Source organism: Physeter macrocephalus, chromosome 17 (assembly GCF_002837175.3).
Source record: "Physeter macrocephalus isolate SW-GA chromosome 17, ASM283717v5, whole genome shotgun sequence".
Classification (NCBI taxonomy): Eukaryota; Metazoa; Chordata; class Mammalia; order Artiodactyla; family Physeteridae; genus Physeter; species Physeter macrocephalus.
Window position 1 is genome coordinate 50,338,310 of NC_041230.1, and position 12,447 is coordinate 50,350,756.

At 47.0% G+C, this 12,447-nt stretch overlaps 1 protein-coding gene across 1 annotated transcript in view; it reads left to right on the forward strand.

The window, feature by feature from the left end:
- Positions 1-8,406: 8,406 nt before the first annotated feature.
- Positions 8,407-12,447, forward strand: part of CDH13 (cadherin 13) — a 1,052,304-nt gene continuing 1,048,263 nt past the window's right edge. The window contains exon 1 of the mRNA XM_024125020.3: positions 8,407-8,596. Within this exon, the coding sequence (XP_023980788.1) occupies positions 8,552-8,596 (45 nt within the window). The 5' untranslated portion in view covers positions 8,407-8,551. The remainder of the gene's footprint in view (positions 8,597-12,447) is intronic.

Genomic DNA, 12,447 nt, shown 5'->3' on the forward strand with positions numbered 1-12,447 from the left:
AAAGAAAAAGATTATTGAGTGCCTGTCATGGACCAGGCCTGGTTCTAGGTCCTGGAGTACAATGATCAATAAACAGATATTTAGTTGCCATCATGAAACTCATACTCTAGTGAGGGAAACAAACATAGAAAGAGGCAAACAATAAATAAAATGATGGCAAAGGATGGCAAATGCCATGAAGGAAACAAATAAGGAAATGAGCTAAATAAAGAGCCAACTGGTGAGGGACGACGGCTTCTCCTCTGAGGAGGTGACATATAAACAGATTCTGGGAGGATGAATGACCTGGAAATAGAGGAAAGAACATTCCAGACAGAGTGACTAGAATGTGCAAAGGCCCAAGTGTAGGGAAAATTTTGCCATGCTTGATGATTGAGAGAAGAGCAGAGCACAGTGAGCGAGAGGAAAGTGGAAATGGAGTGAATTTGGAGAGGGAGGCAGACTCTCCATCATTTGAAAGTCCTTGGGGGCTATGGCCAATTTCCCTTTTCTGTCATGTGTTAGCAGAGAATTTTATAATTCAAGACATACTCCCTTTTGAGTTTTATGCAATAGAAACAGTAGACAAAATTTCCATGTGGAGTGTTGGGACTGAATGGGGACACACAGTGGGACAACAGTTTGAGCACCGCTGCTCTAGGAGATGGATGCTGATAATAGAGGTGTATTGTTGGGTAGTTTGTTTGCTGCAGTAATTATAGGTATGACAAACAGCAGATGTGTAAGGCTAAACAGGACCTCTCCTATGGTCCTGCACTGTTTTATTGACGCATCCCTCTCATGTCTACTGAATGTCAACTCAGAGCCATACAATGTGTGGCCAAGGGGTATTCAAGGGAGAGAAAGACAGATGTCATCCCTGACATCATGGAAATGGCACACTGGCCATTTTAACTCCATAAAAGCTCAGCTTAAGAAACAAAAGAGTCTTGGATTTGCCTTTTCTGGTTCTCATTTGGTTAAATTCTGGCAGCTGTCACACATTTAGAATCATTAAAATGTAGTTTTCTGTGCTTAACTTGCTTCCACAGATTAACTTTCCTCAGCTCATTATGGTGGCCCTGACCTTGGTCTATTCATAAAAGGCCACAGAAACCATTAACCAGGTGTGTTGCTTTTTATAGGAGCAGCACAATTTTATCTACTAGAGGCGTTGGCAGATGTGGATTACATTGTAAATAAATTTATCCACTACAAACATTCAGGGATCTGCCTTGCATTGTAAATAAATTTTCCCAAGTAACTGTTAAGTGATGGCCTCACAATTATGCTGGCATAAGAAAAATAACCAGAGACAGATTCAGTAGCTTTGCAGTAAATATTCAGACAGGAGCCTAGTGTTTTGCAAGGAGACAGCTGACTTGGATTAGGTGAGTGGAAGGAGAGGACTATTTGATAAGTCGAGAAATTATTAAGGGCTTGGATTTGTGGTAAGCATTAAACATTGGTCATACCATGTAAATGTCTATGCTCTATTTAAGTATTCACCCTTTATCCCATTTCCTGAGCTGTACATAGTCCCAAGAAGAGGGTTCATTTATGTATTAGTCAGCTGTTGCTGGATAACAAACAACCACATACTGTGGCGTGCAATAGTAAGCATTGATTTCTTTGGATCCATAGGTTGGTTGGGGTTTGGCTAATCTAAGCTAGACTCTAGTTCTCACTACAGATCTGTGGATGGGTGGAGGTGGCTCAACTTCACCTGTTTCTCATCCTCCTTGGATCAGTGGGATAGCCAGGGAATGTTCTTTTCATGGAGATGGCAGAGGTGTAAGAGAGCAAACAGAAACACAGGAGAGCTCTTAAGACCTAGGCTCAGAACTGCACACTGCCACCATCACCTCATTCTGTTAGCCAAAGCAAGCCATATGCTCAAGCTCAAAGTCAAAGATGAGGAAGTTCACTCCGCCATTAATGAGGCATGGATTAGATGCAGGGAAGGGTGAAGAATCGGAGCTCAAAGGAATCTCCTGTAATTTAATAAGTATGTTTCATTCATCTATTATTGTATAAGTTTCTTTTATGTGCCAGACACTGCTAGGCAGCAGGAAAGATTGCCATGTAATATTCCTATACCACTCACTGGTTAGAAAACTAAGAAAAAGAGTCCTGGCTCTTATCTTTTACATGGTATGTACAATAGTTTTCTAAGAAGTCTCTCTTCCTTAGTTATGGCCTTGATGCAGTCCATCCTCCAGTGTGGCCAAAGTGAACTTCCTAAAATGTAAATGAGATACTGAATCTTCCCTTTAAGCAGTTTGGATGATTCCCCTTTGCCAGTAGGATAAAGTGCAACCTCCAGATGTTGACATTTAAACTGATCCTAATCTGGACCCTCAAACTGCCCACACTTGTCTTCTGCCATCCCTCTGGTCATTAGCCCCTCCCCCAAGCATCCCCTCTTCCTTTATTTCCCTTTTGCTCTGGCTCAGCAGTTCCCTGCTTGAGACCACAGACAGGTGGTGGGTGGAGATGTGGGGGGCGTGGCATCATTGGAAGGCATCTTACTGAATGCACACTAAGCATTACCTGTCAACTCTAAATAATGCTCACCCTGCCCCGCCCCACACCCCACACAGACACTGCCATTTGCAATTTTACCTAGATGAGATTGTGAAGAATCAACTGCAAATTAAGTTAGAGGGAGGTGTTGAATTTGAGCTGCCTTTTGCTGTTATTTAGTTGCTCATCAACAGATGCAAAAAAACACAACTTCTGTCAAGTAGAGATCTATAATGGTTTTGACAAACAGTGGAAACCAACGACAGTGGAGCCCTTGCCTCTTCTTAAAGATATCCTGAGCCCCCCACATAGCTCTGGCTACTTTGGTTCTCTCAGCACCTCCTGCAGCACGTTGTAATAGAATGATATCTTTCTCTCTAGGAGTCATATTTTCTGAAGCACACAAACCATGCTTTTTCATGCAGTAGGCGCTTTATGATATTTCTTGAATGAACAAATGAATCTATGTAAGTGAGTGCCGGAGAATTCTTTAGAGGAGTGGTTCTCAAGCTATGCCTATGAAAAGCTTGTAAAACAGAGATTTCTGGACTCTAACCCCAAGTTTTTGAATCAGTAGGTCTGGGGTGAGGCCTGAGAATTTTCATCTCTAACAAGTTTCCAGGTAGTGACGATGCTGCCAGTCTAGGGGCCGCACTTTGAAAACCACTGCTTTACCATATCGATGCTGAGATGATTCTCTGTGTAGAAATAACCCCACTCACTAATTTTGGTTAAGGGAGACACCTAGAGGGGGGTTTTAACAGCTTCTAGTTCACAGGATAAAATTAGTGTCTGAATGCCCAATTTTGCTACCAAGGGGGGACTGGAGTCCTAAAGACAGGCCAGTTGAATTGAGATGGTCTAAAAGTCACTCCCTGTTTTCTTTCTTTGCTAGTGTGGAAGTCATGATTGTATTAAAATGTATCCAGAGGACACTATATTAGTGCAGTACCTCAAAAGCCAAAGGAGTATTATCTGTCCAATTTTTAGATGTCTGGGCTCTTCATACATTGAGGAAATTCACAAGGAGGTCTCACCCCAAGTGTCCTTCACCAAAGATCCCCAAGCACCTACCTGTTCACACTAGTCTCCGTGGAATGTTCCTTATTTTGTCTAATACTGGTCTAGACTATCATAGGAAGAACTTGCCTTGTCATAGGCCGAATTAGATGGCCACATGGCAGTGGAGACTGTCAAGGTCATAGGATGCTTTCCACGTAGGAGGACTGAACTGTCACCATCAGAAGGTATTTCTGATAGGGCAGTACATGTAGGGGGGTTTCATATCAGCATCACTTTTTTCAGTACAGAAGCCATTCAATGCATCGTCTCAACAAAAATCATTTGAGCACCTACTATGTGCCAGACACTGTTCTAGAAGCTGAGCACACAGCAGCAAAAGACAGATGTGGGACTTATATTCCAGAGGAATAGACAGACAACAAGCAAGCCAATGTAATTATTGGTTAGCTATTGCTGTGTAACAAACCATCCCCCGATTTAGAGCAATTATTTATTTTTAGTTCATATACCTGTGGGCCAGCTGATCTGGGTGGCGCTCTGCTAGGCTTGCTCAAGCGTCTCTGGGTCCATGGGGGTGCTCATCTCTCCTTCTCTGACCAGTGAGCTAGTCTATGAATGTGCCTTTGAAGGCATTCATTGGCAGAGGCCCTAGCAAGAGCCAGATGAAATGCACAGGGCCTCTTGGGGCCTTGGCTTATAACTGGGTTTGTGTGGCCAAACCCAAAGTCAAGGTGTAAAGGATATAGGTATAAGTTGGAGTGAATAATTGAGACAGTAATGCAAGTGACCATTTATAGTATAAGGTCAAGTAACATAAAGGGCTTTGAAGAAGATAAATCAGGTTCATGGCTCAAGAGCAATCAGGGATCCTTTTTGGTGGCCAGGTGTTGTGAGATGGTGTATTGTCATCATCCTGGGTATTTTTAGCAGGCTATTCCGCTGGGAGAGGTATAGCTTCAGCTTCAGCCTGTTACAAGGCTGTATAGGATGGGCTTCCCTCCCCATTGTCCCAGTATATCCCAGTTACCAGGGGCTCCTGGCATACCTGATAAGTGTTACCTCTCGTAATGGCATCTATTTGGTTTATTACTGTCTATTCAAATGCCTCATCACAGCAGCACATTCAGAGGTACCAAAATTTGAACAAATTATCTCTGCTGGATGATACACCTGTTGCCCCCTTTTCATATACACACGCCCACGCACTTGTACACATAACACACAAGCACTGCACTCACCCACATGGCCACCTCCACACACTCAGAAATGAGTTCTTCATCATGTCAGTCAATGAGAGGAAACAGTCTCAATCCCTGGCACCTCAGGAGACAGCTGCTGACTGTTGGATGATTCCATCAGCTCCAAAGCCAGAATGATGTGCCCAGAAAAGGAGTGTGAACCTGGAATGTGTCTGAATGCAGACACAGCTTCTGGGGAGCCCACAGCTGCAAGCTGCAAAAGCAGTCAGGGGTTGGTGTGGGCTGGGGTGGGAGGAGATAGAGTCAGGGTAGGTAGGGGGTGGTTTTCAGCTTCAGTATTTACTTACCACCATCAATCAATACATCAGCCAAAAGACCCTCATTAGGGAGCTGAAGGGAAAACAAGGCAAAACAAACAAACAGAAATGGATTTCTTCTTCAGAAGCCTCTTATCGTTGGAGTGAAATGATTTTTCTCCTGTCTTTGTTGAACAAAACCTGATATTATGTTTTTGGCAAGATGCACATTCTCTGAGAGTAGAGGGGAGTAGGGGATAGAGGGGAAAAGTGACATCAATTTTTACAACAATCCTTGGAGTGTTATGTTATTATTCCCATTTTACTGATGAAGAAACTGAGGTTTGGGGAGTAAAAGCAACTTACCCAATATAAGTAAAGTCCAGAGATCCCAATCCAGGTCTCATTTTGTGGACCAATCTTTTCGACCTCCTAGCTTCCATGGGTTTCTAGAGGTGAGCCTCAGGGCCTAAGAAGACTCTTGAAATTAACTCCCCCCAGCCCCTAAAATTCAACCTGTGGGGGCTGAGGTAGGAAGGAATGGAGACTGGCCCTTTGGGTACACTCACCTAAAATCAGGTGAGGTTGCCTGGAGCCACTCTGCCTGCCAGTAGAACAGTTCAGGACAAAAGCCCAGGACTTTGGTAAATGCCTGTGCAGGTCCTGGCTGGAGACAGAGTGAGCAGGACTTCAGCCAGGCAAATCTACATCCATCTTCGCTGGTACCATCAGGTGCACAAGGTCATCTCCAGCCTGGGCATCACAGCCTCTGGTTACCTGTTATGGGTCACACCTTAGTTTTCTATAGAGCTGACAAAGCTGAGGTCAGACTGGAATATTGCCCTTGGGAACAGCCAACAGCTGGCCCACTGGGGGCACTAAGGCACAGCCCCCTGCCTCTGTTAGGCTCATCTCTAAAGGGCCGCTCTAGCCTCGGAGCTCCCCTGGGATTGGCTGAGGCCTCTGCTGCAACTGCAAAGTCCTCCGCCTCACCCTCTGCCAGTCTTGTTTTCCTCCCTCCCGCAGTGGCTGTGGTGAGAACACTCCCCAGCAAGCCCCCTGCACAAATTTCCATCACAGCACCTACTCCAGGGAAACCAATCTGTCTCACATTGGTGATTAAATGCTCCACCTGTCACTTCTGCTCCCAGCTCATTTGCCAGAACTAGTCACACGGCCCCATGGTAAGCACAAAGGGGCCAGCAAGTGCAACCCTGCAAAACATGGGGAAAACTGGACCTGTTTGGTGAGTGGCAGCAAGGGAGATGGGCTGGGAAGACCACGGAAAGAGCTGCCAGCACTATGAAATCAGTAATTCTGCTTTGCACCTTAGACAAGGTGGCCTTGCACACACCCTACCCTTAGGAGTGCTTCTCTGCCCAAGCGGCTGCTTGTGGAAAAGTGGCTGGAACATCATCTTACTGCCTTCTTCACCCCTTATCGTGGTTGATCATCTCCCAAGATGTCCTCTGCTCTCTCTCTGTCTCCACGTCTGCTAAATCCATGGGCTTAGCTCAGTTGACCTCTGATTGACAAGATGGCTGCTACCCTGGAATGGAGAAAAATTAGGGTATTTCAGGATGCCTTGATCTGAAGTCTCTTTGACTTCAAAGTACCTTGTTTTACTCTTAATGGTGGGCTTAATGTGGGTATGGATCTCCACACACATGGGTTCCAAGCTGGGACAATCAGATCATCTGTCAGACGCTGCCTGCACTTCTCAGAGACTCAGAGGTGGATGCCTACCTAGGCAAGAGAACAGTGGAAAGCTGAAGAGACTGGAAGAAGCAGCAGCATCCACCTTTCCTGGGCTCTTCTGGGGGCTGTTTGGCCAACATTGCCATCTGTTGGGCTAGTGCTGGCTAATGCAGTCAGGTGGTCAGATGGCATTGCATCTTCATCAGATGCAATGACCAAACTGCTGACAATGAAGGAATTTTAAAAAGTGCATTAGTTTACATTTAATGAGTGGTTATTCTGTCACTTAATCCTCACCACAAACTTGTGAGTTAAGTACAATTTGTATTTTCACTTAACCAGTGATCAAACAGAGGCACAGGGAGTGAGAAACTTACTAGTCAGTAGCAGAGCTGGGGGTTAAGCTTAGGCAATGTGGCTCCAGATTTTTTGCCCCACCCCAACGTCTGCTACTTCTTGATTAAGTCTAGACATCTGTGTAACACACACTAATGATTGTCTCCATGTTTCAGGCTCTGTGCCAGATGCTGGGAATACAGCCCAACCCACTGGATCTCGGCATGGTCCATTGCACAGTGTCCTGCTATATTAGATGTCACATCATACATTTAGTCCAGTATTTACTGCTGGGGAAATTGTGTCAGAAGATATTTGTATACTTGTATCTACAAGAACTATGTAATTTAAATGTTTCTCTTATTGCTTTGGCCACCAGGAAGCTCAGATCCAAATCAGAGGAAATACGTTAGCGTTTGGGTTTAGTATTTCAGTTTTCTGAATTTTTCCTCCTGTCCCAGATTCTTAATTTTTCTTGCATAAATTCTATTGAAAAATTGTCCTTTATTATAAAACACCTTAAATTTTTTTAGAAAGAGGCTGCATGGAAATGAGAAAGTAAGGTCTTTACTGCATATTCTTAAACTCCTACTGGGAAAGTTAGACCTAGATAGCCCTCTTACCCTCATTCCCATAGCACCCCACTTATAAAATCCCTTGAACAGTGGTTACTACTGTTCCCAATCCCTGGAGATAGCTAGAAGCTTCTAAAAGAACACATCCAGAGAGAGAGAAAAAAAGTTTCCTCAAATCATGGCCTCAACTTTGGTGCCAGATGCACATTTCTGGAGTAGGCGGCCAGTCAGACTCTCACCTGAGCAGTTAATAAAATCTCTTGGCCCTTGATGGATTTTCTTCTGCAAGCTAGAATTGGTCTGTCATCTTTGTGATTTGTGAGATGGCAGGGAAACACCAAACACCATCATGACTTGGGCCACACTGAAAAAAGAAAAGAAGAAAGAAAAAGAAAACAAAAAAATCCACCGCCAAGTCTTTCCTGGCGTAGAAAGGGCTGGAACTGCTGGGGTCATTTTATTTGATTTATTGGAAATAAAGTGGATCTTATTAACATTTTAAATAAAGAAAATCTTTTGCACTGGGCTGGAAGTGGCCGCCAGTACCCGGTGGAATTCCATTCTTTGGAAAAGTGGCATCAGCTGGCGTTGCTCAGCGTGATTTGTGGGGCTGGGCCCCAACAGTCCAAAAAAGCGAACGGGCCGCCTCCTCCGAGGGGCTCGCTCTGCGCGAGGTGCTCGCCCCGTAACTGCCATGCAAAAACGAGGGAGCTTTATGAAGGAATCCGTCTTGTAAAGCCATTGGTCCTGGTCATCAGCCTCTACCCAATGCTTTCGTGATGCTGCCGCTGATCTATTTGGGAAGTTGGCTGGCTGGCGAGGCAGAGCCTCTCCTCAAAGCCTGGCTCCCACGGAAAATATGCTCAGTGCAGCCGCGTGCATGAATGAAAACGCCGCCAGGCGCTTCTAGTTGGGCAAAATGCAGCCGACAACTCCGCTCGTCCTGTGCGTTCTCCTGTCCCAGGTAGGGAAGAGAGGCTGCTGGGCGCACCCCGCGCCCCGTTTCTGCCTTCCGATTGCCTGGCGCGGGCTGCGCGAGGGGGTTTTCGGGGGGTCGGGGGACTCCGGGCGCGGCGGCGAAGACAGCTCGGGGCTCAGAAGGGAGGTCATTCCCAGCCCCTGAGATCCTGGGGGGCGAGGGGGTGGGCCTGGTTTCCCACTCCGGGTTGTGTGTGTATATGTTCGGGAGATGTGGAGAGAGCTCCGAGTCCTTTTTTTTTTTTTTTGCAAGCAGGGGCGACATTCTCGCCTACACCAAGTGGGGTAACTTTGATTCGCCTCCTCCGGAGGCTCACGCATCGGAGACTCAGCTGGAAGCGACTCCAAGGAGTCGTGGTTTCCCCCAACCCAGCGCCGAGCGGGGAAGCGCAGCTCGGGTCCGGATTGCGGGCTGCCGGGCTGGAGAGGCCGGCCCGGCATCGCCGACTTCCCGGGGCGCCCGGGCCCCCTCGCCCAGCCCGGCGGCGCGCTGGAAGGCGCCTCTGGCCAGCCGAACGCCGCAGCCCGGCTGCCGCTGTCGCTCAAAGGCGCCGGCCGCGCCCGCATCGGGGTCCCTTCCCTCCCTGACCTCGGGCCCGGAAGGGCCTGAGCGCGTCCCCTCGCCCAGGCCCCAGGCCCACCCCGCCGCTCCCACCCCGCGCCCCCTTTGTCTGGCCCACTGGAGCTCCGGCCCTGAGCCCTTAATGCCGCTTCTGCTGTGTTCCCGGGCGGGCGCAGAGCGCGGAGAAAAGTTCAAGCCTTGCCCACCAGGCTGCAGCTGCCTGTTAACCCTCCGAGCGCTGAGGCGAGAGGGAAGGGCCGGCGACCCGGGAGAGGGGGCGTGGAGACGTGGTCCTTAAGCAACCATCTCTGCATCTCGGAGATCTCAGGAAGTTTGTGGGCAGGAAAGCAGTACTCTCAGGAGGCCAGACTGGAGGTGCTGGCTGGCGGCAGGCTCAGCCCTGCTCGGGGGCCTGATTTCTGAGACCACTGTTACACAGTCCCCCCTGGCCTTCCTGGCAGCCTATGGGACTTGGCATGAGCTAGCAGGCTACAAGTGGGTGGGTGAGATCAAGGCAGGGCCAGGCAGAGAGGACGGAAGGAGACAGGGAGTGCCTTGGGGTGCTGGAAATGAGTGTTGAGTTCCTGGCCAGGACTCCTGGATGCCAGGGGAAGAGGCACATGTGTGAGTGTGTGAGTGGGGTGAGAGGGAGGATGAGGCAGCTAGAGTCCCAGGCAGGGGCTGGCTGGGATGCAGAGATGCAAAGCAGCCTTCTAAGGGGAGACCACTGATGCATCAATGTTGGGGTTAGACTTTGGAAATGGGTCAGTGTCCCAGGAAGCAGTAACCATGGTAATGACTCAGAGTTGGGTGTGAGGGTGGATGATAGTGCTTGGGGGCAGAGTAGGGTGCCTGGCGGCTGAGCCCCCTCCGAACTCATGCCTTCTTTCTTCCCTGGATACACAGCCCCCATTCATCACTGCCCAGTCATACTCTTCTTCTACTAGGGCTTTGGGCTGATTCTCTTGGGACCCCTGTAGCTTTAAGTTCTGCCACAAATCCTATGCCTGTCTGTGAGCCAGTTTTCTAGACTTTGTGAACTCTATCCCTGAGGTAGTGTGTGTGTGTATGTGTATATATATCTATATATCTATATATAGATATATAGATATCCCAATTTAGCAGGGTGGTTCAGAGCATGCCTCTGATTCAGACGGATCCTCTCTGCCATATGCTAGTGGTACCACCTGGGCAACTTGCTTAACCTCTCTGAGCTTCCAGATTCTCTGTGGTGAAGTAATTTTATCACCTTCCTAGGATTGCTAGGCAGATTGGATTGGATTCAACAGCATGTCCTGGGTAATGCATTTAGCACAAGGCCTAGCACTGTGGGAGCTTGAGGTGTCTGGGAGCACTTACCACTGCCTTACCCAGGACTTTACAGTCCTTTTCTCCGTGGGCATGTTTTGACCTCAGTGTGGATTCCAGGGTTTGGCCGAAGTTTTGTCTTCCTTCGAGCAAATCAGACCACATGACAGCACCCAGCAATTCCTATGCACTAGGGGCTTACATAATGCCTTTTGCAAAGCAATTGGTGTGTCTCCTCTCCCAGGGCCTGACTGACACAGGTGGCTTCTGAAGGCTGTCAGCTCTCTCAGTTTCTTTAGGATGGGGGAGCAGAGGTTTTACGAAGAATTTAATTGCCCGCCCTAAGAGGCTTATTTCTCTCTTAGATTGTAATTCATAATCAGAGCAAACGTCCACATTAGGACAGCAATTGATATCCTGGTAGCAATAGCACCTTGCAGGGAAATCATTTTGGTGCAAATCAGTTAACTGGCAAGAGGTTCAAGTGCACAGCTCTGTGTGCCATAGCAAAAGGCGGGGAGAATCTTGGAGGCTTTGAGTCAGCAAGCAAAAACAAAACTTTCCTGAGGCAGAGAGAAAACAGAGGAAAGGGGAAAAACAATGTAATAAAGCAAATTAGTCACTCGGCCTTAGTGGTGTTCAGGCAAGTATGTGTGTGTTTTTCTACCACAGTTGTAATACTCTGGGTCTGGCTTTGGAAGCCGTCAATCTCTGTAAGTTTATTGGCTAGGTTGCTGTTTTAGGCATTTTGGAAGGGGGAAGAGGAATTCTAAGCAACAATGGCTGGAAGCTGGCAAAGCTGAGCAGTCACCTCTCTTCTCCCCTGGGGCATTTTGGGTAAGGCCTTACCAGAAGTGGCCTCTGGAATTTGGCTATGATAAATAATGAATGTGAAACAAAGCAAGAGAGGACATGAGCTAGAAATTCCACTGTAAATATGATTCCCCCACCCCCAACCCAATTAGGGCTGGGGGTGGGGGAATCATCTAGGCAAAAGTTCTAACAACGAATGAGTAATCCCCCAAGAATTAGGATTTTAGGGAGTGGTTCAGGTTTGGAGAGCAGTCACTTGGGAGTGACTAAAAATGTTTCCACGGAATTCTGAGATGTTGATTTAAAATGGAGAGGTTTTTATTGGAGTCAGAATCTTGATTTTCAGGATTTTAAGTGAGAATCAGTGTCTTCTAGTGCCCCTGCAACTTCATATGTTGTATTTTAAGGGCAGTGTTTATTTGCAGAACATTTTTGATGGGGAGGAAAGACTGTGAGAGTTGCAGAGGGCATCTCTTGCTCTGAGATGGGTTCAACATGTGACAGCCTGTAAGATTTCAAAAGCACTGGGGAAACAGAGATATAAGTGGTGAAAGGAATTGCAAAGTGGTAGAGTTCGTATGTCTGAACGACTTTTTTAGCAAGTCCCCAAAGAGATTTAATAAACTGTAAGGCTGAATATGTGCTCTGGAATTTATGTAATACCACAGTCTATATTAAAAGCCCCAACAGTCATCTTAGCTAATATCTCCTGCTCTGCCTCCATCCCTTCTTTTCTGTCTTTAGCCCTTGGGCTTTCCATTAAATAAAATCTATTTTTTTCTAGAAATATCCTCTATGTGTTACAGTGCCGTTGCCCAACAAACCAATGTACCCAATAACTGCATTATCTAAAAGTACCAGCATTTGGATGTTTACGTTGAGTCTCAGTCTGAAGTTCACTGTTGAGGTAAAAGTACAGCTGGGTTCTTGAGAATATCGTTCTTTCTTTACCTCCTTCCAAAAAGATAGTTGCCTGGGGGAGTCCAGTTAATTTCTATCTGGTGGAAGCTAAGGAAAAGGCCAAACTATGGATTCAACTCACATCTGAATGACAGCAGCCAACAGTATTACATATTTCTCTGTGTGTGTGTGTGTGTGTGTGTGTGTGTGTGTGTGTGTGTGTGTGTGTGTGTGTTCATCTCTGTGTGTTTTTT